Genomic DNA, 27633 nt, shown 5'->3' with positions numbered 1-27633 from the left:
CCAACGCTGCTGCTCTCGGGGGGCGGGGCTAACGCCGCAGATCTCGGGCCGCCCGCGTCCGCCTCTGCGCCTGCGCCAGCAGCCGCGCCTGTGTAGCCCAAGGCGGAGCCGGTTGGCCCCGGGCCCGGAAGGCCCGCCCCGCCCCGCGGAAGTGGCGGTGCGGCGGATCGAGGCCGGTCGCGATGCTCCCCCTGAGGCGGCGGCAGCGGCGGCTGCTGCTGCGCTGGGGGCTCGGGGTCCCGGGCGCCGCCGTCCTGCTCGCCTGCGTGGCGGCCTGCGCCCTGGCGGAGCGGGCGCCCGCGGGCCGCGCGTCGGCGCTGAGCGCGTACTTCGGCACCAAGAGCCGCTACGAGGATGTGGCGAGGCCGCGGCCGGGGCCGGGGCTGGGCCCCGCGGGGTCGTGCGCGCCGCTGCAGCTCGTGGCCCTGGTGCGCCACGGCACCCGCTACCCCACGGCCAAGCAGGTGGGCCGCCTGCGGGCGCTGCACGGGCTGCTGCTCCGCGCCGGGCCGCCGGGGCCGGGCCTGGCGGGCGCGCTGGCGCGCTGGCCGCTGGCCTACGAGGACTGGATGGACGGGCAGCTGGTGGACAAGGGCCGGCGCGACATGCGCCAGCTGGCCGCCCGCCTGGCCGCGCGCTTCCCGCCGCTGCTGGGCCGCGCCGGCCTGGCCCGCGTGCGCCTCGTGTCCAGCTCCAAGCCGCGCTGCGTGGACAGCGCCGTGGCCTTCGCACGGGGCCTCTGGGCGCAGCTGCACCCGGGCCGCCCGGAGCCCGAGCCGGCAGGTAGGGCGGCCGCTCCTCCCTCCCCTCCCCCTCCGCGACCTTGGGCGGGGGGACGGCGGCCCCGGGACCGGCGGCGGGGCATCCGGGGTGGCCGGCTTCCTCAGACCCTCGCGCCGGCCGGGAGATGCTTCAGTTCACCGAGGGCCGAGCGAGGCCGGGACCGGCCACTGAGGGCTCGTGTGCCGAGGACGCCGGGCTGGCCGGGACAGACGCGGACACGGGCACCGGCCCGGTCCTGGCCTTGCCCGCGGTTCTCCGGGGCTCTAGCTAAGGTCCGCCCAGGCCTGCGCTTCACAGCGACCTTCCCGCCCCTGGGCTGTCACTGACCGGTGTCGCCCTCCCCCGCCGGTCTCCGGTGTCCGACGTGAAGTTGGGGGAATTGAGGAGCTCGGAGGTGCTTTCCAGCTCTCTAGATCACGGCGTGTGTGTGTGTGTGTGTGTGTGTGTGTGTGTGTGTGTCTGTCTGTCTGTCTGTCTGTCTGTCTGTCTGTCTGTCTGTCTCCTTTGGCGGGCTCAGGAAGTCTCCAGGACCCCTGGAATCCTATTTTTAAGTGAACAAAATAAAACGTGTAGGATGACCAAGAATGCAGTCCTATTAAAAACAGTTATTAAAACCTTAGCTCTAGAGCAGGCCCTGTGGAGGGAGCGAGGCTGTGTGCAAGTGGAGCCTGGGCTTAAGACTTTACATTCACTTTGTAACCTTGGCTAAGTAACCTCTAATCCTTTTGTAAACTTAGGGTAATTCACTTACATGATGCTGTGAAAATATGCTGCCTGATTCATAAACTTGTTTTGAGAAGGCAGTGCCATAAGTAGTTATTCATGTGATCACCTGCATTTTACAGATGAGAAAACCAAGGCTCAGGAAGATTAGTGGTAGTAATTATAGACTTTGGACCTATGATCTCACCCACCTGGGTCCTAGTTAATGATGTGGTCATCTCCATTTTACAGATGAGGAAGCTGAAGCTTGGGAAGTTGATTAGTAGTAGTGATAATAAAGTTTAAATCTATGATCCCATCCACCTAGGCCTCGATCACACACACATAGCCTACTTCCCATCCACCTATTTTGATCTTCTCAGATTTTGTCAGTGTTCCAGAAATTCTTCATAGAGCATCTTGGACTTGTGATGAACGATTTTACTCTGTTATTGGGTCAGCCTTTTTAGCATTGCATGTTTCCTCGCCACTTCTTACAGGAAGATGGTCTCTGCTTGTATGTTGTAATCATGGCATGGTTATGTAGTCCTTGAGGACTGTTTCACCAGGTACTTCTCCTGGTGAGGGGTCTGACAAGAGTGACATGAATAAGCATGAGAAAGGATATTGGAGCCAGAATGGAGGGCCTTCATGTAAGGCTGAAGAGTTTAGTGCTACTGTTAACCTCATTTTACAGATGTAGAAACTAAATCTCAAAGTGTGAAGTCACCTGCCTCAGGCCACACCATTATTAGGTAGAGGAGCTGGGATGGAAACCCAATTTCAGTGCATTTGTCATTTTACTTGAACCAAATCATTATGTGGCTAATGCTTATACCACCTTCCTCATCTTTCCTGGATGTATATTAATTCCTACTCCTGACTCTTTAGTGTTTTTTTGGTGTTCTCTTAACACTTCAGCAGCGACTACAGTTCACCTCTTTACCTTATCTACCATGTTCTGCCTTTATACTTTGCTAATTTTATTGGCTCTAAGAGGTCTGAATGGAGAATGATGTGTCTTATCATGCTGTTCCAATGTTTGGTCCTCCACCCTGTAGATTTAGAAACTGCCATTGCCTTGAAAAACTGCCGTTTTTGTGGTTTCAGCTGGCTAGCTCAGTAAGCTAATGGACTGTGAGGCCAGGGTCATGGGTTCAGCCTTCTGCTGAAAGGTCCTCATCCTTTCTTCTTCTGTTTCTTACACATCCCTTTCTCCACTCAGCTGCCACACTGGTGCCTGCCCTTATTACCTCCTGCAATGACTTTTTAAAAAAAAATTTCTAAATTAATTATTTTAGTTTTCAACATTCATTTCCATAAGATTTTGAGTTCCAAATTTTCTCCCCATCCCACCCCTCCCCCACCCCAAGACAGTGTGCATTATGAATATCCCTTTCCCTAATCTGCCTCCCCTCAGTCGTCACCCCCTTCTCTTATCCTCTTCCCCTTCTGTCTTCCGGTAGGTCAGGGTAGATTCCTGTACACCTCTGCAATGACTTTCTGATTGATCTCTGTCTCAGTGATCTCCCCCTGTGGTCCATTATCCACTTAGCTGTCAAAGTGATCTTCCTGAACTTCAGGTCTCAACATGTCACCCTACTATTCAATACATTTCAGTGGCTCCCTGTTACTTCCAGGGTTAAATAAAAAATCCTCTGGCCTTTAAAGCTTTCACAACCTGAGTCTTTCCTACTTTTCTCTTCATACCTCTTCCCATTTTCCACTCCCACCCCTCACACCCATTCTGTGATCCAGTGACCCTGGCCCCCTTGTTCCTCACACAAGACACTCCATCCCGAAGCTCCAGGCATTTTCGGTAGTTGTCCCCCCTCCGTGGAACTCTCTTGTTGCCACCTCCTGGCTTCCTTTAAGATTCACACGAGGTCCCACCCTCTGCAAGAAGCCTTACTCAAGCTTAGTGCCATCCCTCTGTTGATTATGTCCAGTTTGTGCAGTTATCTCTCTTGTGTGGACACAGTTGTTTGCATGTTGTCTCTCCAGTTAAACTAAGCCCTGAATGTTTTTGGCTGTTCTTTATAATTCTGGTGTTTAGCACAGTGCTTGGCAGTAACTTTGGGAAAGCAGTTTCAGTTGAATGATATGGTTGGAAGCCAGACTGCTGAGAGCTAAGAAAGTGAGGAAAAGATGTGGAGGCACTGAAGGCCCTCTCAAGGAGTTATGGAGAGGAGAGGAGGTAGAAGAAGGCAGTGGTCAGATCCAGAGGCTTTTATAAAGTTGGCGAAGCCATGGACGTGTTGTAGGTTGCAGGATAGGAAGACATTGCTGTTTTGTGGAGGAACGATAGAAGACAGGATGGGATGGGATCAAGGATGCATGGAGAGGGGTTTTCCTTGGCAAGGAGAAGGGACAAAGAGTGAGTTGTCATCCAAAGGTCTCAGGATATTTTGGTGGTTATGAGGCCCTCTGCTGAGGGGGCGGGGCAGGGAGATGACAAGATTTGGTGGGGAGTGGGATAGTGCTGCTTCAGAGGCCCAGAGCAGATGGTTTTGTGATTTTCTCCAGCATGTGAATAGGAGGAAAGGTGGAGGATGTGGGAAGGCTGGGAGTCACCTAAGATGAAATCTGAAATAATTGAGGAAACAAAGGTTTGAGCTTCAGAGTGTATCACTTTATTGCAATGTGTGCCAATTGCCAAACAAATTGGAACCAGGCCTCCTCAGCTTGGCACTGGACACCAAAGACAGGGGAGGACAGAACACTTAGAAAGCAGGATGCAAGACTAAGTCATCTGACTTCTAATTGGAGGAAAGATTAGGGACTTTACAAGTCGGGAGGAGGAGAGGTATTCTGAGCCCCCAAGTGTTTGTGAACAATCAGAGGAACACGAAAACAGTGACTGATTGACCAGTACAGGCAGATTTTCAGATAAGACATAGGGATTGCTTGAGATGTACTGTTGTTAGAGAACTCATTACAACAGTCTTTGGATCTTACCAGGTTTCTAGTCCAGCTTTCTAACCATGCAGGGCTGAGTTCAAAGAATGCAATAAAGTTTTCTCACAGCTCCTATAATTGAATAAAGTTTTCTCACAAAACGGAAGTTGGACTAGACCTATAATTGAATAGAAAGGGAACTGAGCTAGCTCCAGAGTTGAGTCCGAAGATGGAGTCAGTTGGCTTACTGGATTTCCACAAGAAAGAGTTTGACAAGGCAGGAGGGCAAGGACTCAAGTCACTAAATTTATTCTTTTTGCTTATCTTTATGTCATTGGAGCTTAGCATAGTGCCTGGCACATAAAAAGCGTTTATTAACTGATGGTCTCTAGGAGTTAATTTGCTATCTGTAGAGGGAGAATGTTGTACTTGATGGCTTCTAAGGCACCTTCCAGCACTAAATCCATAATGCTTTGGACCTATGATCCACCCACTAGCCTTCCTTTTGCTCACCCTTTCCTGGCCCCCATTCCGCTAGAGGCTGGAAGCTCTTTCAGAGCTGGGGAGTCTTGCTTTTATATTTTTGTACCTGTACCTTGTAAGTGCTTTAAGGTGCTTTTTCTTTCATTTATTTATACTATTAAAGTTTCAATATAATTTTCATGGGAAATCCAGTCTCGTGAACATAGAAAAAGAAAGCTTTTTTTCCCCAGATTTCTTTAAAAAATTTTTTTCCAATTACATGTAAAAACAATTTTTTTCTTTCTTTTTCTTTTTTTGGTGAGGCCATCAAGGTTAAGTGACCTGCCCAGGGTCACACAGTAAGTGTTAAATGTCTGAGGCTGGATTTGAACTCAGGTCCTCTTGATTCCAAGGCCAGAGCTCGATTCACTGTGCCACCTAGCTGCCCCAAAAACAATTTTTAACATTCATTTTTTAAAATTTTGGTTCCAGGTTCTCTTGAATCTTCCCCTCCCCCCTCATTCAGGAGGCAAGAACTTTGATAAAGGTTATTCATGTGCAGTCGTGTAAAACATATTGCCATATTACTCATGTTGCAAAAGAAAACACAGATAAAAAAACAGCAAGAAAAATAAGGTAAAAACAAAACAACATGCTTCAATCTGTATTTACATTCCACCAGTTATTTCTCTCGAGGTGGATAGCATTTTTCATCACAGGCCCTTCAGAATTGTCTTGGATCTTTGTATAGCTGGTAATAGCTAAGTCATTCCCAATTGATGGTCATACAACATTGCTGTTACTATGGATAGTATTCTCTTGGTTCTGCTTACTTCACTTTGCATCAGTTCATGTAAGTCTTTTGGGTTTCACGAGCATCCTGCTCATCATTTCTTATAGCACAGGGTATTTCATCACAGTCAATATACCACAACTTTTTCAGTGATTCCCAACTGATGGCCATCCTTTCGGTTTTCAATTCTTTGCCACCACAAAAAGAGCTGCTACAAATACCCTTGTACAAATAGGTCCTTTTCTTTCTTTCTTTTTTAAAAATCTCTTTGCGATGCAGACTTAGTAGTGGTATTGCTGGGTCAAAGGGTTTTTTACACCTTTGGGCATAGTTCCAGGTTGTTCTCTAGAATGGTTGGATCAATTCACAACTCTGCCAACAGTGCATTAATGTCCCAGTTTCCCCCCATCCTCTCCAACATTTATCATTTTCTATTTCTATCATATTAGTCAATCTGAAAGGTGTGAAATGGTACCTCAGAGTTGTTTTTGTTTGTATTTCTCTAGTCAATAGTGATATAGAGCATTTTTTCATATGACTACGGGTAGTTTTGATTTCTTCATCTGAAAACTGCTATCCATTGACCATTTTTCGGTTGGGGAATGACTTGTATTCTTATAAATTTGACTCATTTCTCTATATATTTGAGAAATGAGACCTTTATCAGAGACACTTGCTGTAAAAAATTTCCCCCAGTCTTCTGCTTTCCTTCTAATCTTGATTGCATTGGTTTTGTTTGTACAAAGCTTTTGTAATTTAATGTAATCAAAATTATCCATTTTACACCATGTAATGCTATCTCTTTTTTGGTCATAAATCCTTCCCTTATTTATTGATCTGACAGTAAACTAGTCCATGATCCCCTAATTTATTTATGGTATCACCTTTATGTCTAAAGCTTGTGTCCATTTTGACCTTATCTTGGTGGGTGGTTTGTGTGAGATGTTGGTCTATACCTAGTTTATGCCGTAATATCTTCCATTTTTTCTAGCAGTTGTCAGATATTGGGTTCTTTTTCCAAAAGCTTTGATGTTTGGGTTTATCAAACACTATTTTACTATGGCCATTGGGTACCTAATCTATTCCACTTATTCTTCACTTTATTTCCTAGCCAGGACCAGATTGTTTTGGTGATTACCCCTTTATGATACATTTTGAGATCTGGATGGCTAGGCTATCTTTCTTTCCCCCCTTAACCTTGATAGAAAAAGAAATCATTTTAAGGAAAATTTTGTTATTTTTATTGAAAGAAATCTGTTATTTCTTGAGAACTACTCAGCATCCTTGTAGCCAGTTAAAGGTTTGAGATCTTTCCTTGTTGTCAGAAATGAAGTTAATATTAATTTTAGCTGGAATGAATTAATATTTTTATATCATCTTTGTCTTTGAGGCTATCAGTAATAGCCAGTCACTGCCTTAGAATTTCTGGCAACTGGGAAAAGTGAGTCATCTCTGGTGATGGTGCCCCATCTGGAGTGCCACACTAGAACAGCAGGCCCTGCCTGCTCAGATAGCCTGTCACACTCTTCAGAACTTCATCTCTATGCCGTGCTGAGACACCAAGATAAGATTTGTATGGGACTGTCTGTCTGTCTCTTGAAAGAGAGCACATCTTATGCGATCTCAGTGCACTCCAGAAACACTACACTTTTTTCTGTCTTTTGTACCAGATGAATAAATAAATCACAGTGATGACAAATGGAGGGACAGTTAGGTTTCTGAGCCTTCTTGGGCTCTACTATCATCAGTGAATACTTAATACAGGTATTCAAATTAATAAGTTATTGGCTTTTACTGTCTGCACTGAGACTAAATATTATTTGAGTAATGTTTCCCAAATTATTATTTCAAGTGTCAGTACCTTGCTGTAAAACTTTTTTTTTTATTTTCTCTTTCAGATGTGGAGTTTGGGCCACCTGAGATAAATGATAAACTTATGAGGTTTTTTGATCATTGTGAAAAGTTCCTAGCTGAGGTGGAAAAGAATGATTCAGCTCTTCATCAGGTAGAAGCCTTCAAAAATGGACCAGAAATGCAGAAAATTATTAAAAAAGTTGCAGCTATTTTGCAGGTGCCAATAAGTGATTTAAATGCAGGTAAGGTACCTTTTTATATTTATTTGTATTTTAAATAGCGAATAATGTTACTTCCTTGTAATGAGCAAGGAAACCTACGGTGTTAATCCTATTTTTTTCATTCACTCATTCATTTTAGAAGACTGGATTTTTGGATCTTTCCTAGGCTGGAAGTTCAGGAGCTACTCACCAGAGATTTCAGAACTGATTGTCGCAGGAGTTGGTCTATTTTCACCCTGAGCAACTTCCCTCTGCCCCTGGCCCCTCACTATATTAATGTTAAGCTGCTGAACTTTGTCCTGTCTGCATTGGTGTGACCCACTCTGGCTCAGAACTCCAAAGGTCAAGAGATCCTTTAGCCTGAGCTTCCTTGGTACCTGGGACTACAGGTGGGATTCAGGATTGATCCTGCTAAAGAACCTGAAAGTAAATATATTTTGTGCCCTAGAGGTTCAGTTATGTACCTCATATTTAGAATCTTAGATCTTAATTTTTGTGGACATTTATATTTATGGAAGGTACTTTTTGACAGCAAGTAGCCTTGGGAAAGAGCATTTTTCCATTCACTTAACAAACATCTATTGAACCCTTATTTATGCAGTCCACTGTTGTGGGTGCCCAGGGAGATACAAAGATAAATAAGATAGTCCTTGCCTAAGGAGGGTAAATTCTATCAAGGAGACATGGATACATGTAAGTGCAGCACAGAGGGTTAGGATGTTACAAATGGACATGGAGAATATGAAATGGGATGAGGCTACAGGGAGGGAGTGATGGGGGAGGGGAGTGCAGAATGGGTACGCTCATGTGAGAAAGTGCCTTTGTAAGGCTGTGGAGACAGGAAAGGGTGGGATGGTTGGGGTATGGGTAGTGATCCAGTTAGAGTATATAAGGGGGAGTAGTAGGAGAGAAGATTGAAGTCTGTGAGTGCCACATTAAGCAGTTGGGTCTTTTGTAAGCAATACATATCAGACCACCTGATTTGCTATGGTATGTTGGATAGGTTAATGCGAGAAGAGACTAGAGGCAGTGATGTCTGTTAAGAGGCTTTCAAAATAGCACAGGTGGGAGGAGCTTAGCATTTGGGCTGTGGTGATATTTGTGGGTCCCCAAAGCCAGAGGTGGGAAGAGCGAGGGTCTTCACGAGTGACTTGGGAAATGGAATTTGGTAATTGATTGGTCAGATGGATTAGAGCAGAGGGAGAAGTTGGAGATGACAAGGTTATGGGCAGGTATGAATAGCTAAATGTTAGGGCCATCATTGATGGGGGGAGGGTTTATGCTAAGTGCACAGGTGAGGTCCAGATAAAATGCTGTGAGAAAAATGAGGAGAGAGAGATGTACTTTCAGCCAGGGGAATGTGGGAAGGCTGCCTGGAGGTGGTGGCACCTGAGCCAGGCCTTGGAGGAAAGGAAAGATTGCACTAGTTAGACATGGGGAGGATGGTCCATGCCAGGCATGGAAGATGGCGGGAGCCCATGAAGGTAGGCCAGAAAAGTTGGCTGTTTAAAAGGTGTTCATAGCGTGATTGGCAGTGAGACCTCACCACATGTTGTGGAGTAGAGAAATATTCTGAGCAGAGTGGTAGATTAAAACAGTGATTTGAGCAGGAGGGGACAGTATGGGTTGGGGGAGGGGGAACCAGAGGCAGGAAGAGTGGTTAGGCAGTGATAAGATGAGCGGAGTGAGCAGTGAAGAGGATCTGCACTGGGCGTGGCTAGAGAAGTGAAAGGGAGAGGGCATGGGTGAGAGAGGTTTGGGAAGTAGAAATGGTAGTGACTGATTTGGAGATGAGCTGGAGCTTGGGGGAGGAGCAGGTATGGGTCAGGAGGCCAGAGGAGTTCACTGTTGGCCCAGTTTGTTTGAGATGCCAGTGGGACCTGCCAAGAGAGCTATCTGACTGTAGCTGTAGCAGGAGACATAGATTTGTATGTAGGTGATAATTCAGTCCACATGAGTAGATGAGGTCTCCAAGAGAAAAAGCAGAGGGGAGCTGGGATAGGTGCAGACCCTTGAAGGGGGTGGAGGAGAGCAGAGTCAGCAAAGGTGTAGAAATAGGTCAAAGAGTGAAGACTCTGGGAAGGAAGGAAATGGAGAGGATCAAAGAAAGGGCAGCGGTCAGCACAGTCAGTCGCTTCAGAAAAGACGAGGAGGGTGAGAGCCCAGTAAAAGGTTATTGGATTTGAACTCGGCGTAGGTCACCTGTGCGGCTGCTTTGGGGAGAAATAGAGGAGAGTCAGGTTTGGACTGTTTGCTGAAGTTTGCCTCTTAGGGCTTTTCTGTCATGACTCTGGAGTCCTGAAGAGTAACATGAGGAAACTGGTGTTCTCTCTGAGGGACAAATGAATTCCCAACTACAAACAAGTGCTTGGCAGTCAGTGTAATTATTCTCATCTAATTTGGAATTTGTTACAAGGGTGAAATTTTAGGTTTGCTAAGCAAAGGGTATAAAAAAAAAGTAGGAGGGATCTCTTTGCCCTTAAGAAAATAAAATATTTGGAAATCACTTTGATGAGGCACTCATTTGCGCATCATTGATATGATTCTTACTGAGCAGTTCAGTAAAGGAATTTCGGAGGGCCTAGTTCCCCCTCGTTAGCTGCTGCTTGCTCCTGTGCTTAGAATGTCCTGGAGTTGTGTGTGCCATCCTTCCTCACCACCAGCACCCCCTAGTTCTGAGAACTCCCTCTCCTCGTTCCTAATCCTCTTGCCCCTTCCCTTCCGTTAAATTTTGTACTCTCCTAAGACCTTGGGACCTTCCTAAAATCTCACTGGAATCAATTCCGAGGTTGGTGGTCTTTCAGCGTGTGAGCTGTTATTATTTATTACTCTTATTCCTACGCAGTGTCACTCAGCCCGGATGTCTCTCCGACTTCCAGGAAGCTTTCTGTCGACTGCCCCAGACTGGCATGTGACGCTGGACGGTCATCCTCTTAGTGCCTCAGGCTGCTCTCTGAGGGTATAAATTGCACAGTGGGTGCCAGCTGGCCCTAGTCCAGGGGATTTCTTCACTGGAATTTCTCTGTACTGATGAAATCATCACAAGGGTCAAAATACAAAACCCAAACCCGAAGCCCTGTTATTTATTATATGGTCTCATTGGAGTGGGCAATCCCTCCAGTAATGAGATGATAGTTGTGACAGTTCTCCATTAAAGTCATGCTCCAGAGCCTCCCTCGTTGTGATGCAGCAGCCTGGGAGTCTCCGAGCCTGTGCTAGGAGGGCCTGAACCACCCCCGCAAGGCCTCCACACTTTGAGAAGCACAGATAGCATCCCCAGGACAGTCTGTGGACAGTCTGACTAACCTGGTTCATCAAAAGAGGAGCTCTTCTGGCCACAGCAGCAGGTGGCACGATGCTCTCTGGCCTAGAAACAGCATTTCAGATACAGAAGGCCATCATCCACTAATGCCCGCTACGTGTAGCGCTGGCAGAACCCTGTTGTCTTCATCAGGGCTTACGACCCCTCAGCTTGCAGTGCGCCTGAACCGGGTCTCAGTGGGATTGAGAAATGCTTAATTAAGTAAGTAATAATGCAGTTGAACACAGACAGTGTTAATGTGTGATTTCTTAAGAAAACAGGGGGCCACAGATTGGATGCTTATTTATGTATCCCTCTGTTTCTATTTGAGCTGAACACTGCCGATGCGCATGATATTCTTTAGCTCCCCTTTCCCAGAAGGGAGCACTCTTTGCCCTCTCAGAACAGGAAGACACCATCCCTCTCTCCTCTATAGCCCTCTGAAATTTTTTTCAAAGTTTAACTGTTGTTTAGGAATTGAAATATGGCAATATGTTGAAAGTGCAATATCGTTATTGAAGAGATTGACTACTATATGGGGAAGAGCTTCTTACACAGAATTTTTCTTTTAAAAATCATAGCAAAGTAGCATTAATTTTAACTATGACCTTGTGAATGGAGAGATCCTTTTTTTTTTTTTGGCGAGGCAGTAGGGATTAAGTGACTTGCTCAGAGTCACACGGCTAGTGAGTGTTATGTGTCTGAGGATGGATTTGAACTTAGGTCCTCCTGACTCCAGGGCCAGCGCTCTATCCACTGCGCCACCTAGCTGCCCCAAGAGATCTTTATTACATAGAGCTCTAGGTTATCATTTTGTTCTTTAAATGGAATTCTACCTGGATATATAAAGAACCCATTGTAAATATAAAAACGGTCATGTTTTTGAGAGAAAGGATCATTGTTAACTATAAAAAGAGCATTTGCAAGAGCTGACACATCTGTAAATTGCTGTAAGGCAATTAATAAGTGCCTTGGTGACATTTTCTCCCTTGAGGTTGAATTTAATCCAGTACCAGCTGGATGAATAAAAACCTTTATTGTATGAAGAAATACCAGACATGATTCTACATCTTCACTGGTCATAGAATTTGAGAACTAGAATCATCCGTAGAAATGGTGGAGGGAATTCGTTCCCTTTGCTTTAGTCTTTAAGTGAAGAGGATTTGGTAAATATGAGTGAAATAACTCTAGTTAGGGTGCAATAAATGCATATCTACTTCAGGTCTTCCCAGAATCCATTTAGAAATGAGCAACCTGAAGTCCAGAAATGTTGCAATTTGCCCAGAGAATAGGTTCCAGATACAGGGGCATTCCACCATAATTCTGAATAGCATAGATATGTCTATGTTGGTACTTAGATTTTATTTTTCCGGAATGTAAGCACATACAATAAAAACCTCATATAGCACAATCTGTTAACTTGAGTGTTGCTCTTTTTCCTCCTAAACTATATATTATACACATATTATGCTAAATAAGTTGTCAGTAGATCAACAACTTAGAAACAAACCAAAAAAAAGCCAGAAAAGGGTGCAAATCTTCAGTATTATAACTTCCTTAGTAATTGAACACTAAGTAATTGAATTTTTTTTTTTACTTTCATTCCTGATGGCTGTTTCATCATTTTCTTAATCACCCTTGCTCCTCACCTTGGTTATTGGGTTCCTTCTTCTCCCATCATCCTTCCTCCTTCTTCCTTTGAGGAGTGGCAGATCCATCTTCTAAATATCTATTTTTGCAGATACCATCTTGATAAAGGTCCTCACCTAAACTTGACCTGTTGTAATAGCCTCCCAGCTGGTCTCCCCACCTTCTCCTCCTCTCTCCCTCCCTCCTCCCCTCTCTCCCCCCTCTCTCTCTCCCCTTTCTCTCCTTTCTCTTCCCCACCCCCCCATATATGTGTGTATGTATATAATTATAATTAAAAACTAAAACCCTAAATATTAGCCAAATTAAGCTGGGTGTGTTTTTGTTTTTAGCCTTGAATTTGACCTTAAAATAACTTTTCATTTTTTTATTGACCCCTGGTAGAAAAAAAAAAGTCTTGCTTTAGTGCAACTCACAGAATCATAGAATTTCAGAACTGGAAGGAAAGGAGCCTTAGTGACCAAATCCAACCTTTATTTTACAAAGGACTATTGACCTTCTGCTATTTTTTTTAATAGAAATTATAACTTGGAACATTTTGCTTTCTTTCACCAGATTTAATCCAAGTCGCCTTTTTTTCCTGCTCATTTGACTTGGCTATTAGAGACATTCAGTCCCCCTGGTGCGATGTCTTTGACACAGAGGATGCTCAGGTAAGTGCAGAGTGCAGCTGTGTTAGCCGCTCAGCATTCAATCAGGCACAGCTTCTAAAAGGAGAGACATTGTGGGAAAGCATGACTTAGTGCTGGGGAGCTTGGAACCCAGGGTCCCGGTAAAGAAAACTGCGTGTTTCTGCTTCTTTTCCATGAAGGATTGAATGGATCTCCTAAATAGGGATTAAAATGAAAGTAATATGTGACTTACTCTTGACAATTGGATAAATTAATTATTAAATAAAACTTTGAGTTCATTTTAAAAAATTAATAGAAATCTATTTTCTTTTTCATGTCTCCATTGAAGAAAATCAAACCCCTTGTAACTAATATGCATAGTCAGGCAAAACATACCCCATTTGCCATGTCCCCAAAATCTGTCACATTCTACAGTGAGTGCTTCACCTCAGTGTTAGGCGGTGAGCAGCAGCCTTCATCATCTTGGTCATTATGTTGATCAACATTCTTAATCTTTCCAAGTTTTTTTATCTTTACAATGTTGTTATTGTATAAATTGTACTCCTCATTTTTTTCTGCATTAGTTCATCTGTGTCTTCCCAAGTTATTTTGAAACTGCCTCTTTCATCAGTTCTTATGGCACAAGAGTATTCTGTTACACTCACCTGCCACGATTTGTTCAACCATTCCCCAATTGATGGACAAACACCCCTCCCCCTTCCTCCTAAGTTACCACCACAAGAGGAGCTACTATAAATATGTTTGTGCATGTGGATCCTTTTCCTTTGTTCATATGTAAAATGGTTATTTGGGACTCAAAACATAGTTTCCCACAGAAACAACGGATAAGAAAGGGATGTGTGGTTTTTCAAGGCAGCCCATGAAAGCCCATGTAACCTATAGTATAACTTTACTGGTTCACCACCAGGTGGCGGATTGTTTTTGGCCACAGCAATTCATGAAGGTAGTCTGTTACGGGTTTTGGAGGATTTTGGTTTCTGTGAGTAGCAGGGAGCTTTGAAATATTAAAAGCAAATATAGCTGGATTGCATTAGGAGACTATAGAAGTGAGAGGCAGCATCGGGGAGTGGACAGAGAGCTTGCCAGGGAGGCAGGGAGACCTGAGGTGAGGAGCTGCGAGAATCTGCTCTCCTGTGTCAGTGGGAGGAGTTTACTCATTGAGAAGAACCTTATGCTGATGAAATCACAGGTTCCCTTCTCAAGGAAGAATAAGGTAACTACTTTGCATTTAGATCTTAGCTATGAATATAACAGCTTCAGGCAAGTCACACCTGCCTCAGGCAGGAAGAGAAGTCACTAGCACAGAAGGGAGATGAGCAAGGCCAAGCCAGAAGCAGCAGCTAACATGTGGATAGTTTTCTAACTGCAAAATCAATAGGTTTTTCTGGTGTTCCCTACTTTCCCATGCTGGTGATGTCTAGCAGCATGTTCTTTGTCGTGCTGGTTTCTGTGAGTCTGGCTTTGCAAATGGTTGTCACCTCTCTGTACTCCAGGCTGTGCCAGAGATGATTGTAGAGTGCTGAAGTATCCTCCTGGGGGCAGCTGACCTAATTTACTGGAGAGTTTCAGGATGGGACATGCTACACACTGGATTTTGCTAAATTATTGACCTCAAATTGGACGGGCATGGCTTAGTGGTAGTTACTTTAATATTGTTTCGATCCTAAGTCCAATTTAATTCCATAACTGTAATTCATGTGATCTATCATTGTTCTCCTTAAAGAGCATGGTTGGCAGTCAGGCCTGAGGGGAAACAGAACGGAGCTGCCCCTTACCAGGAGGGTCTTGAAAAGAGCCTTGACCCCCCTTGGGAGGCAGCAGCTCCTGTCCTCAGTACGCCTCTGCAGCTTAGCCATGTCACGTGGATGTGCCACTCAGGAGCCTGCTAGCGGCTCTTCTGTGAGGGGAGTGAGTTACTGCGACCTTGAAAAATAGAGCAGAGCTTTTTAAAATGTACACTTCCAGGTGCTGGAATACCTGAATGACCTGAAGCAGTATTGGAAAAGGGGACACGGCTATGCAATCAACAGTCGGTCCAGCTGCAGCCTGTTCCAGGACATATTTCATCATTTGGACGAAGCTGTTGAACAGAGACAAAGGTAAGTCCATTTGAAAGACAAGGAATGCCTCAGTAATTGTCAGTCTTTCTCTGGCGTTATGATGAGATTATTTTTGTTTCATGTTTGGGATTTTTTTTTTTTGAAGTGTCTGTCACAACGAGCCTTAACCATGTGCATTTGTGACCTCTTATTTTAAATTTAGATACCTTTGAAGTTTCTTAGGTAATCCTGTGGGATCAGTGTAAATGAAATGCGTGCTCCTCCCCTAGGGGTTATTAGGTGGTCACATACTAACAGCAGTCGGTAGCAAGTTCAGACTGTGAAGCCAGAGGGACAGAGACAGAGATAGAGACAGAGTTTGATACAGAGAGACAGAGAGAGAACAGAGACAGATGGCGGAGCTGGGGGGAGAAGGAGAGGAAGGGAGGGAGAGACAGAGAGAAAGACACAGACAGACAGACATGAGAGACCCCACACTCACAGGCTTAGAGCTGGGAGGGACTCCAAGAGGTCATCAGGTCCTAGAGATATTAAATGATGTGGCCCAAAATCACACAGAGAGCGAGTAGCTAAGGAAGTATTCAGTTCTGGGGCCTCTGACTCATTTTTTCCTTTCTTTTAAAATTATTATTAATTATTATTATTATTATTATTATTGTTATTATTTGCTTTTTGGTGAGGCAGTCGGGGTTAAGTGACTTGCCCAGGGTCACAGAGCTAGTAAGTGTCATGTGTCTGAGACTGTATTTGAACTCATGTCGTCCTGACTCCAAGGCCAGAACTCTACCCACTGTGCCACCTAGCTGCCCCCTTTTAAGATTGTTTTTAAAGAACCTCTGGCCTTGTAGAAACAGGGGAAAAACACATTTCCCTGTCTCCTCCCTGTCATGTTTTTAGAAAATAACCTTCTGCTAAGGAGACTGAAGATTTTACAGACAAAGTAATGTGGCTTGCCCAGGCTTTGGTGGATGAGGGTCCCCGCTCTTTTGTCCCTTCTTAGGAGGGCCTTGAAACAGGTGGAGAAGTCTTTCGTTGCCATTCTCCTCCCTGTCCAACTGTGTATTGTGCTGGTGGCCACGGTCCTTGCTGTCTCTGCCTCCAAACTGACCTCTTTGCCCTCCTTGTACCAGTGCCCACTGTCCAGGCCCAGCTTCGGCTTCAGTGTTCTTTGTTGTGTCATGGGGGATTGACTGATTGAATCCAGAGACCATATGTAATCAACGTTTGGTACAAAAGCTCCATCTGTCAGTGACCTAGCAATGAAGCCCTGTGCCTTTGAGCAGTGAGTAAATAAACATGGCCTCATCAGAGTGCTCAAAGAAGGAGCAATTTGATTTGCAAATAGTGTGCGAGCCTTTGATTTTTTTGTGTAGTTTGTTGAAATAAAGATACGAGTGACCCACATTGAAGTTGCTTAGTGAAGTTAGGTGGATGGAATCCCATTGGCACATTTTGTAGGCTAAATTTTTTACATGGACAATGGCTTAAAACCTAAGATGATGTGTTTCATCACTGCTATTTAAAAATGTACAAAATATGTACATGCATGTGAAATGAAAAGACACTTAACTTTTTAGCTCAACAGGAATGCTTCTTGGAAAAATAGTTTAAAATGGTCAGAAGTGCCATAACACCATAGTTAGCCTGCCTGGGGCTCAGTTTCCTCATCTGTACAATGTAAGGCCCTGCCAGGTCCAAGCCTGTCGTCCTATAGGATTGGGCTTTATGAGGCATCCATTGTGTCTGGTGCGTAGTAGGGGCTTTAAAAACAGTTATCGATTTTGTCGGTCCAGGTAGCTCCTCTGGCAGTGCAGGTCAGGGACTACTGTATTCTACCGTTTAGTGCTTTAGGTGGGTTGCCTGGGGCTACTGAGAGCTCTGTGGAGGAGGGAGTTTGGGAAGGCACTCCCATGAAGGAGGATTAGGAAAGAGGCATTTTATCTGGGACGTGAAAGAAACCAGAGGCAGCTGCCGTTCCATGGAAGAGTGTAATCCTGGGCAGCCTCCAGGCTCTTCCCCTGCAGGCCTGTCCTTTCACAGATGAGGAAGCGCAGCCCCGGGGAGGCCAGGTTCGCCTAAGGTCACACAGAGCTCCACGATTTGAATCTAGTTCCTCTGGCGCCAAACCCAGTGCTCTTTTGCTCTGTGCTGAGGTGACAGGTAATTTTTTTTTCTGTCTGCTAAGAGCTATAGCAATGAGAAAAGCCTGCCTCCATTGTCACTTGTAATATGTTTGATTTGTAAAGATTGTAAGGCACTGAGATGCAAGAAAACAGCATTAGGATGAGGGAGCGGGGCAGATGCGATGAACTGTAAGGTTCAAAACAGCTGTTTTTCATTATAGAATTTATTATTTAATAGGGCAGGAGGTTTGATTCAGGTGAATGAGAGGTGACTTTGGAACACAGAGCACCTGAGCATGAGGCCCTCCCGGGTGGACGCTCGATGCGGTCGGTGTGGAGTGGCGGAGGGACTTGGCCCTTTCAGGAGACAGAATGGTGCTAGTGATGAAGGGGCTGATCGTTCACTCCACAAACATTTACTGGAGCTCCAGGAAGTGGGAAGGATCGTGGGGGGTAAAGGGTGGTTGGGTGGGGGGGGTTGTTGGCAAAGGCACATTTTGGCTGCTCAGAGATTCTGGCCTGAGCCTTCCTCTGCACTGACAGTGAAAATGGGGCCTGCAGAGAGGAACCAGCTGTGGTGACTTGTCCGAAGCGGGCTGGAAGACAGGCCGGATCCTTCTTGGGGAGGGAAGGCGGGAGGGGAAAACCGCCTTCTTGTCTGTGGGTTTGCATATGACCAACTTACAGGCACTGGAGTCACCTGATGCGTGAGACTTGGGAGGGTTAGGAGAGCATTCTTAGTCAAATTTTTAATAATCTAGTAGAGAGCTTTTGTGATGAAGTAATCGTCTCCTGTGGAAATTGTGTTAAGATTTTAAGTCTGAGATTTCACAGTTTATACCCCAAACCACATTCTAGGGCACCATTTTACCACACTTGAGTAGGGTAGGCTGTGTGGTGACCACCCCATGAAGTCAACAGAACCAGAAGACCAGTTTACATTGTGACATCAGTATCCCAAAATGAACAGTTTTAAGGACTTTTATAACCTAATGAATAACGAAATGAGCAGAACCAGGAGAATAGTTTATGCAGTAGCAACAGCACTGGGAAAACAAGAAAGCTTGAAAGCTGTAACAGGGGTATAAAAATCAGTCTACTGACCATGATTCCACTGGACTATTATCCATGGCAGAGAGGTGCTGGCTTTAGGGTGCAGGAGGAGACAGATAGTTTTGTATACCATCAGTGTGGGAGGAGAATTGCTTACTCTGGGCCTGGTTCTGTGCTAGTGTTTTAATGGATACCTCTTTCTATCCTTACAACAATCCTGGGAGGTAGGTGCTATTATTATTCTCATTTCACAGATAAGGAAACTGAGGCAGACAGGTTACCAGGATCACACAGCTAGTAAGTCTCTGAGGCTGGTTTGAACTCAGGTCTTCCTGGCTCCAGGCCTGGTGGTTTGGGCACTGTGGTGTCCCCAGCTGCCAGATTTGTTTTGCTTGGCTCTGTGTATTTTTTGCAAGAAGATGTTTTTTCTTTTCCTTTCCGTGTGGTGAGGGGTGAAAGGGAGAGAAAATAGATTCTGTTAATTGACCAAATAGCGAGGAGAGGCTGCTGATGTGGAGTACTGCTGCCCTTCAGGATGAGGCGATTGGTAGTTTTACTTAACTCTTTCACTTTGTTACAAGAGACCTCAGAAAGTGGCGGTGATCTTTCCATCTTTGTGTGGCACGAACACAGCAGTAAACTTGAAGAAAGAACAAATATGCTTTCAAGCCATGAGTGCATCGAGAATCCAGGGAAAGGTGGACTTAAATGTACAGAGCGTATGTGTGGTCCTTTTGCGGGCTCCTCTATCAAAACAGGTAACATGTCAGGCACATTGCAAACCTTAAACTGCTGTGTAAATGCCACTATTATTATTGTGATTCTTGTGAAGGTCGCCTCAGGCCTGGTATAACCTTCTGTTCCCCCATGGCAAGCCTAGAATCTTCCACCCTTTGGGAGGTCACATGGCCTCCTGGGGGAGGGGGAAGGGAGACAGAGGCAGCCCCCCCTCAGAGAGTTTACCCCTCAGGCACTTGGCCGGCCTGTGCTCCAGGCACATGTAGTCTGAATCCAGACAGGGTTGCTATTCTGTCTCAGCTCCACCAAAGCTATTCTGAAATTTCTAGCTGTGAGAGCTGAAGGAAGGGCGGGCTGTCTGGCTTGTAGGGGCTGGTCCCATTGTATCACCAAAGATGGCCTTTAGCCTGGAAAGTGTGGTGGACATAAGTGTTTGTGATTGTTGGAGAAGCCATGTCCACTTGGAGCTGATCCTTTCAGTTACTCAGGCCACACCCTGGAAAGGCTTCATTTTTTCTTGTATCACATAGCTGATGCGTGCTTAGCTGTGTCCTGCTCACACCATCTCTGCTCACATTTCTGATTAGAGATGACTTACATAGGAGAATGCAGCTGAAGGACAGACTAAAAAGGCCCACTGAGTTCTGAGCAGATTGCAGCAGTTAGATGGCAATGCGGGGGTCTGAAGGGCAGAGCGCCAGGCAGATGTGAGGCCTGTGGGATGAGCGTTCAAGCCGTGGGAGTGGTCCCTCCAGGGGAGGGGCAAACAAGCATCATCAGGAGAGTCAGCAGGGAAGGAGCTTCATGGCCTGGGCTTCCTCATCTGTTGTGAGCATCAGCAGTGGAAAGCACGGCTCCTGCGCTCCCAGGGTCTGACACTGCTATGCTCACTGAACTTCTTGGCTGTCAGTGTCCTCCTCTCTCGTGAGTGTGTGGGAGGCCCCTTCCAGCTTGAGCAGGTGTTTTGGTAGCAGGGTCAGTGTGCTGTAGCAGACCTCAGGACCAGCCTTGGAGTCGGAAGGTGTGACTCAGCAGGTGGGATCTGTAGAAAACCTGGACACTATACTTCCTTTCAAAGTCATGGCCACCTGTTGATGTGTGCCAAGACCATTCTTAATTTTATAGAGGTAGGAATGCTTTGGAATGCATGGCCAAGGAATGTGAGCTTTATTCTGTGGGGAATAAAACTGGATCTTTCTATTAATTGATATCTTGCTTTGACAACACCTTCATTTCCAAATATATCCTTAACTTCTCCACCACTCTGCAAGCTATTTTTGTAACAGAGTGTAAGAAAGGACAGTGTATGCAGGATACTGCATCCCTAGGGACACACCTGCCTTCCTTTGCTTCTCTGTACTCTTCAGTCTTTGCCTTCTTCGGTTGCAGTAATGTGCCATTACACTCGTGCCCTGATTTGCTTAGCCTTCTTCCAGATAGTGGGCATCTACTTTGCTTCTAGTACTTGGCTATCAGATGGAGCTTCCATGAGCCTCTTGGCATGTTATGGTACTTTGTGTCCGATCTCCTTGAGGAACGTGCCTTACGGGGATGTTTCTGGGTCACAGGGATTCAAGGAGCTTTGGAAGGGTTTGGAACAGAAGTAGTGTTGGGGTATTTATGGTTGAGTAGTGTCTGGTTTCTCCTCAGTTTTCTTTTTATTCAGTTGTGAAGAATCCAAGTAGTCTGCAGACTTGTGGGTTTTTCCCTTTCTTGGTCCCTAACCATGTCTCCCAGTGTTTTCACCATCTTGCTTTTATGCCCATACTTGTGTTCAGTGACTGAGTATCAAGATACATATTGACTTATGTGGAGGATCATGTCAAACAGAATGAAGCAAGGCTGGTGAGGAAACTGTTGTTCTGGGGATACAGTTACAAAGAATGAAACAGCCTTTACTTACATGGAGCTTACATTCTATTGGAGAGACAACATAAATATAAACTTATACACAAAGAAGTTAAAATACAAGGTAGTTTGGAGGGGGCAGCATTAGCAATTGGCACGTCTGGAAAGGCTTCAAGCTACTTTTGGAAGGAAGAGAGGGACTCTGAGGGTGGCTGAGGAGGGAGGGCACTCTGGACCTAGACAAGAGCCAGTGCAAAGACAGGGAATTTGGACTGGAAAGTCTGGAACAAAAATGGCCAACAGGGGGAGCTGTAGCTGAAAATTGTGGTGGTTTGTCCTTTGTTCTCGAAGAGGACCATGATGTCAGGGAGATGATAACATGACTTGCAACTGACTTTGATTTGAGTGAGGGAGGGCTGTGTAAGGTCACCAGCCTCACTTTCTCCTCCAGAGCCATCTGGGTCTGATGGCTAGATATCGATCAGGACGACTGGAGATGGCCTGGGTTGCAGTGAGAGACCTTGGCCTTTTTAAGCTAAGGTCTTTTCAAGTTCTCATTCTGAATGAGGCAATGCCCAGTCAGTGAATAGGACTCTTTAAGAAGTGAGTCAAGGGATGGTCTCTTTAATTTAAAAAAAAAAAATTAAACTGGTAGGGGAAGACCCTCAGGGTTGCTGGCCAGAAGAGAAACAGTTACTATTTATGTTCACTCTGAGCCAGGAGGTCCCAAAAAATAACCATGAAGTAGTGCTTGGGCCGGGAGCTATTGTTATCTAATCTGTGATATCCTGAGTGAATAGGGTTTAGGGCTCGGTCTTTGAGAAAGAAATCTAGCCAGTGAACCCCAAGTTAGCTAGATAGTTTTCGGCCATCAAAATTTATCTTCCTTTGGGCAGAACACTGTCCAGTGAGAGGAGAGGAGAGTACAGGACAAGCTGAGTTGCCCAACTGAAAATCAGCAAGGAAATAATAGAACATTTAGCTCACATTCAAGTTTGTCACTAGGCCCTGATCAAGAGCCTCCAAAGGTACTGGGAGAGCTGGCAGGTGTGATTGCTGAGCCCTTCTCTCAGAACTTGTGGAAGGGCCTTGAAAGATAAGAGGGGTGTTGTAGGCTGGAGAAAGGCAGCTGTGCCCCTGATATTTTGTTCTGCAATAGGACAGCGGACCTGAACAGTTTCTAACAAGATTATAGAATTAATGGTTAAAGGGATATAATGTGATGTAATGAACAGTCACAGTTACATGGACATGATTACTAGACTGGTCATATTGGTTAATTTGAGGCATTTTAGGAGAGATATTGGTAAGCTAGCCAGTGTACCAAGGGACGGGGCCAAGACTGCTAAGTCCAAGGATTGTTTGACTTGGACTAGAAGGCTTGGGGCTATAGGATTCAGAGCTTTAGAGCTGGAAAGCACCTCTGTAGGGCGTTAGGTCCATCTCTTCTTTTTATAGATGAGAAAACTGAGGCCCAAGGCCCCACAGCTATTATTTGTGTGAGGTGAGAGTCAAAGCCAAGCTCTCTGCCTCCCAGCGGAAGCTCTCCTTTTCTGTGGCACCAGAGGAAAGAAGTAGCTGTAGTGGCTGGAAGTTAGAGAGAGAGAAGGAATCGATTCCTGACACTCAGAGCTATCTCTGAGGGGGTGAGTGAGGTCCCTGGACGTCTTCCTGCCAAGGCTGGCTAGCCATTTGTTGGCACATCATTGGAGGAATTCTTATTGTCATTGGCTGGGGTAGCAGCCTTTGAATTCCTGTCCAACTTGGATTTGGTCACTGCCATATTCCACATGTGGCTGAATGTCAGTGGTCAGGGAGTCTGAAGTAGGATTAAGAGAAAAGACACCAGGAACTGCTGATTACTGTTCCTGGCCTTAGGGTCTTGATCATTTTTCATGTTGTTTTCTCCAGGTCTCAGCCCATCTCTTCTCCAGTCATCTTCCACTTTGGACACGCAGAGACGCTGCTGCCACTGCTTTCTCTCATGGGCTATTTTAAGGACAAAGAACCCCTCACTGCCTACAATTACAAGGAGCAAATGAACCGTCAGTTCCGGAGCGGCCACATTGTACCCTACGCGGCCAATCTCATATTTGTGCTTTACCATTGTGAGCATGCCGAGACGCCTGCCAGGGAGTACCAGGTGCAGCTGCTGCTGAACGAAGAGCCACTGCCTTTTGTTCACTCGCCAGGAACTGTCGCTGTGTATCAGGAGCTGAAGGACCACTATAAAGACGTCTTGCAGAGCTGCCACTCGGACCAAGAGTGTGTCTTACCAAATATCAACATCACGTCTGATGAGCTCTGAGTGACTGTCCTGGTTCTAGAGGGAAGGATTCCATGTTGGCACGACCGGGTCGCCGGGCACTACCCTACTGACAAGAAAGCCTGAGTATTTCTGACTTCATAGAGAATTTTATTATGGACCTGGAATTTGTGTGTGTGTGGAAAATAATTTTGTACCAAGGTAGCTCAATGAAAATGTTTTTTAAAAAAAATCATAATTTTTGGCTTAGGCCACATCTGATGCTGAAAATGTTTACACAAATAACTTCAAATTTTATTAGTAATCCAGTGCTGGCTTATAAATTTGATTTCAGAATGATACTTGAAAATGCCAAAGTAATCAATTCATTCCAGGAACTCAGCTCCTCTGAATTTGCTGATGTGCTCTCATGTCTTAAGCAGGGAAAATCATCCTGCTGTAAGTAGGCCTTTAATCAGAAAAAAAAATCAGTCAACTGGAATTACGACTTTCTGTGGAAGACAGCTAACTGTTCTCCAATCCAGAGCCGTTAAAATGTTAAACATTTATTTTATGTATCATTTAAGACGACATTTGGCCTGCATAAAATTAGGAATAAGCATTGTTTGTTATTAGTATCCCTATGGTGTGTTGATGCTTTGGAAATGAAATGCTTTGTGGCCTTTAATGTGATGCTAGTTTTACATTTATAGTAATGAAGGCAGAGGATGGTCAGAATGAGTCTCCTCAATCTTTTGATTAGCTTTTTTGCTTCTATTCTTTATTTTGCATCTCTCAAAAAAGTATTTATCATTGTTATCATCATGATTTTCATTGACAGAAATAATTTATTTTAAATTAAGGCTATATTTTTGCCTAGCCCAGCTTCTTTCATTTGAACTAGTATTGGAATTTATAACTCTGTGCTAAGTGCCGAGAAAGTGTTTGTAAGAATGATAATAATGGTGATGATTGTGTTTTGTTTTGGTTTTTTTGGCTAGGCAGTGGGATTAAGTGACTTGTCCAGGGTCACATGGCTAGTAAGTGTCATGTGTCTGAGGCCAGATTTGAACTCAGGTCCTCCTGAATCCAGGGTTGGTGCTCTATCCACTGCGCCACCTAGCTGCCCCAGCAGTGATGATTATGATAATAATAATGATGCCAATAATGACTCACGTCAAGTGAAGAATTATCAAGTCCCCTGAATTCTGTGTGATTTTTGGCTGTCCGTTTGCCAGTGTTCCTCTTCTTTGGTCTGTACACTGAAGGGGTGGAAGGAGGAAGATAGTTGAGGAATGGTGAAGTAAGAGTCAGACACCAGACGCTATATCGTAAGATCAGTTTTCTTAAATGGTATTATATCTTACATGCTAAAAAAAATGTTTTTCATCGCGTTATTGACAAACGCTTTTCAAGTGAGAAACAGCTTTTTGTGAACATTTTGTTAATATTCTTGGTTTGGTACAGAAAACCGTGATTGATTTAAACTGGCAGTTAATGAAAATCTTTAGTTTTTAAGAAGAGAGGGAACAAATCCAAAGAAATCCGTCTTGTCGATATGCAAGTACACACACGTGTACGTGCGCTCACACCCATGCCTTCTCTCCCTGCAGTCTGGCGTCCTTCTCGATGAGAAATCGGGGCCATGGGCTCTAGACGGCTGGCCCTGGAGTCTGGAAGTCCTTGCCCTGATACTGGCCCGGGACAAGTCACCTGACCTCTCAGTGCTCTAGTCAAGTCTTGGAAAGCCAGAATCTGCCAGGCTAGAGATGCAAGTGGAGAGGGAAACTGCCCCTCCGTAGAATGAACTTACATTCTGATGGGGGAGCATGTTGAAAGAGAGCTGTGGATTTGCCTTCATGGAGGGTATTTCCACACAGTCTTCCCTATTCTAATGAAATAAAAATCCTGCGCTACATTCAGACCATGTGTGTGTACACGAATGTGTGTACACATGTGTGTCACCTGTTGAGCCATGTCAAGTCAATTCCACATGCATTTGATGCCTACTCGGTGCTGAGCACATGGAGTTTACCTTTCCATGCATTAGCTCAGTTTACCTCTGGGAAAATACTGAGACTTGCCCGTGGACCGTGAGGTGGGGTGTTGTGTATGTGTGTGTGAGCTCTCTGCGCCCAGCTTCCCACACACATCCTGGGTCGGGGCATGCCTTCCCTGCCTCTTGCAGCTGCATATTCATCAGAGTGCTCAGGGCTGATGGAGGCTCAGGATTTGGGGCAGGGGAGCAGCCTCAGCCATTGAGAAGGCTTGTTAGGTTAAAGTACCTATTACTCGGGTAAGCAGTAATATTTCCCGTAGCAAGGGCCAAAGCAAAAATTCTGTTCAAAGGGAGTTTTATTAGTATTGGCTTGGGGAACAGGGAAAGTTAAAGAATTAAAAGCTCTTTCTACATCTGCTCCTGCATCGACTTTTATGTCCTTGTGGTTAGCAGCACCTCTTAAAACACATTCTGATGAGAGGTGGGTTTTTATTTACTTGGGTGCTAACTGCTTTTTAAAAAAAAAATTAAGAGTTTCAGAAGAAAATGCTGTATTTTCTAACTTTCCAAAGTAAACAAACGATAGAACTATTCAGTGAAGCATCTTGGTGGTGTAAGAGCATTGCACCTCAAGACGGGAGGCCCTAGGTCTGGGTGCTGGCTCTGACCCTTGTCTGTGTGACTCCGGGTGGGTCACGGCTGTCCTATGAGCTTCGCTGAGGGGCGTTCTACCACCTACCTCCTCGCATGGCTGTTATGGTGGAAGCACTGTGCAGCCATTAAAGGTCGATAGAAAAGCCAGTAGTGGCCGTGGATTGTTGATGCACTAATCTGAAATGCTTCCAGGCCGGCAGGCCTTGGTGCAGCTTAGAAATGATGGATGAAGTAGGTCCTAAGGATGGCATTTTCAGGCAGGAGCTGAGATTTTTCTGAAGGGTGATGGTCCAAAATACTCATGAGAATAATCCACTTCATCTGAGGTGCATGTTTTGTGATTAGGAGGGATGATTAAAAATCCAGTGAATTTTGTACTGGCCAGTAAATTTAATCAAGTGGAGAAATGCTGAAAGGGGGGATGAATGTAATTTTGTCTTAGAATAAATGGACAACTTGGGATCCAATGGGATTTTATTTAATGGAACTTTTCCAGATCTTCTGGCTTTTCCAAAAATCCTTGGACCAAGTATGAAGTTGGGGCTTTACACTGATCTTGACTAGGTGGGAGTATTGAATTGAATCAGTCTCAAATCTTTAAAGTGAATTTAGAAATGCTTACTTTTTAGAGAATGAGTTAAAAAAAATGTAAAATTTTTGTACAGGTTGTCTGACCTGAGGATCCAGTAGGATGACATAGCGTGCTTGCATTCGTTAGCACTTGAGATATTTGGTGGGGAACAGTGAGATGATAGCTGTTACTGAAGCTGCTCCTGTTGTAGCAAACTTGGGGGATTCTAGGCTGTGGTGCTATTTCTCCCTCCTGTTGGAAATGACTGAAATGAAAGAATTTTGTGATGAAAATCAATGGTGATAAATCAGTGTGACCTCTGGGGTTGTAAGAAGGCATGCCATTGCCTCGCTGCATCAGAGTGACCTGAGTATGACAGTGCAAACTCACCATTGTGCTTTTGGAAACGACATTGGTACTCTCAATGCCTTGTAGTCATTTATCCTCATCTCTGTCTAATGCAAGATTGGGAATGAGCTGGAGTCATGTACAGTGGATACAATGTACTGTTTACCAAAAAAGCAAAGCTTGGCTTGTTTTGTTTTTCACATGTTTAATACTTTGAATTTGTTGTGCAGATAACAATTGTTTGACGTTTACTCTGTGTTTAAGCTTTAAGTTTAGCCTTCAAAATAAAATGAAAGTCTGTATTTTTAGACCAATTTAGTATTTGGGACTTTGCAGAGGTCCAAATCACCTTATAGACCTGGAAGGTTTTAGAGCACTTGCTGTTATTTGTATGTAATTTGTAGTGGTTAGAATTTACAGCCTTTTATATTGTGTAAGCTTGAAAATAAATGTTTCATGTTGGACTGTTGGGTTTTTTTTTTCCTCATTGGAGTTGTTTCCCTTTGTGTCTTCAGAATTTCATCCTTGAGCGTTTCCCATTTCTCTTGGGCAGACTTTCCCTGTAAAATTTTGATCCATGGGATCCTACCTGTCTTCCTCTGAACACTTTGAAATCAGAGCAAAAGTGAAAAATGGGAATTTTTGAGGAGTAGGGAAGAAGCAGCATGGCCTCTCTTTTTTCAGTAAATTAGGAAATCAGT

The 27633-nt window shown here is 44.9% G+C and overlaps 1 protein-coding gene across 2 annotated transcripts; it reads left to right on the top strand.

The window, feature by feature from the left end:
• Positions 1-140: 140 nt before the first annotated feature.
• On the top strand, positions 141-27396 carry MINPP1 (multiple inositol-polyphosphate phosphatase 1). Of its 2 annotated transcripts, XM_020974965.2 has the most exons (5): positions 157-783; positions 7537-7734; positions 13217-13314; positions 15259-15392; positions 23027-27396. In XM_020974965.2, exons 1-5 carry the CDS (start codon positions 183-185, stop codon positions 23421-23423), a joined length of 1428 nt encoding a protein of 475 aa, XP_020830624.1. In that variant the 5' UTR covers positions 157-182; the 3' UTR covers positions 23424-27396. The 2 variants fall into 2 exon arrangements, with proteins under 2 accessions (XP_078006837.1, XP_020830624.1); XM_078150711.1 differs by lacking the exons at positions 13217-13314; positions 15259-15392 and having other exon boundaries at positions 141-783; positions 23027-23244.
• The last annotated feature ends 237 nt before the right edge of the window (positions 27397-27633 follow it).

This window comes from Phascolarctos cinereus, unplaced genomic scaffold (genome assembly GCF_003287225.1).
Source record: "Phascolarctos cinereus isolate Bilbo 61053 unplaced genomic scaffold, phaCin_HiC Scaffold_3;HRSCAF=262, whole genome shotgun sequence".
Classification (NCBI taxonomy): Eukaryota; Metazoa; Chordata; class Mammalia; order Diprotodontia; family Phascolarctidae; genus Phascolarctos; species Phascolarctos cinereus.
This window is presented reverse-complemented; position numbering and strand designations above follow the sequence as displayed.

Excerpts from the sequence above, each read along its gene's own strand:
- MINPP1 (XM_020974965.2), top strand. The coding sequence starts at position 183 with ATGCTCCCCCTGAGGCGGCGGCAGCGGCGGCTGCTGCTGCGCTGGGGG. Across the intron at positions 784-7,536 it reads CCCGGAGCCCGAGCCGGCAG|ATGTGGAGTTTGGGCCACCT; the intron begins GTAGGGCGGCCG and ends TTTCTCTTTCAG. Across the intron at positions 7,735-13,216 it reads AATAAGTGATTTAAATGCAG|ATTTAATCCAAGTCGCCTTT; the intron begins GTAAGGTACCTT and ends TTCTTTCACCAG.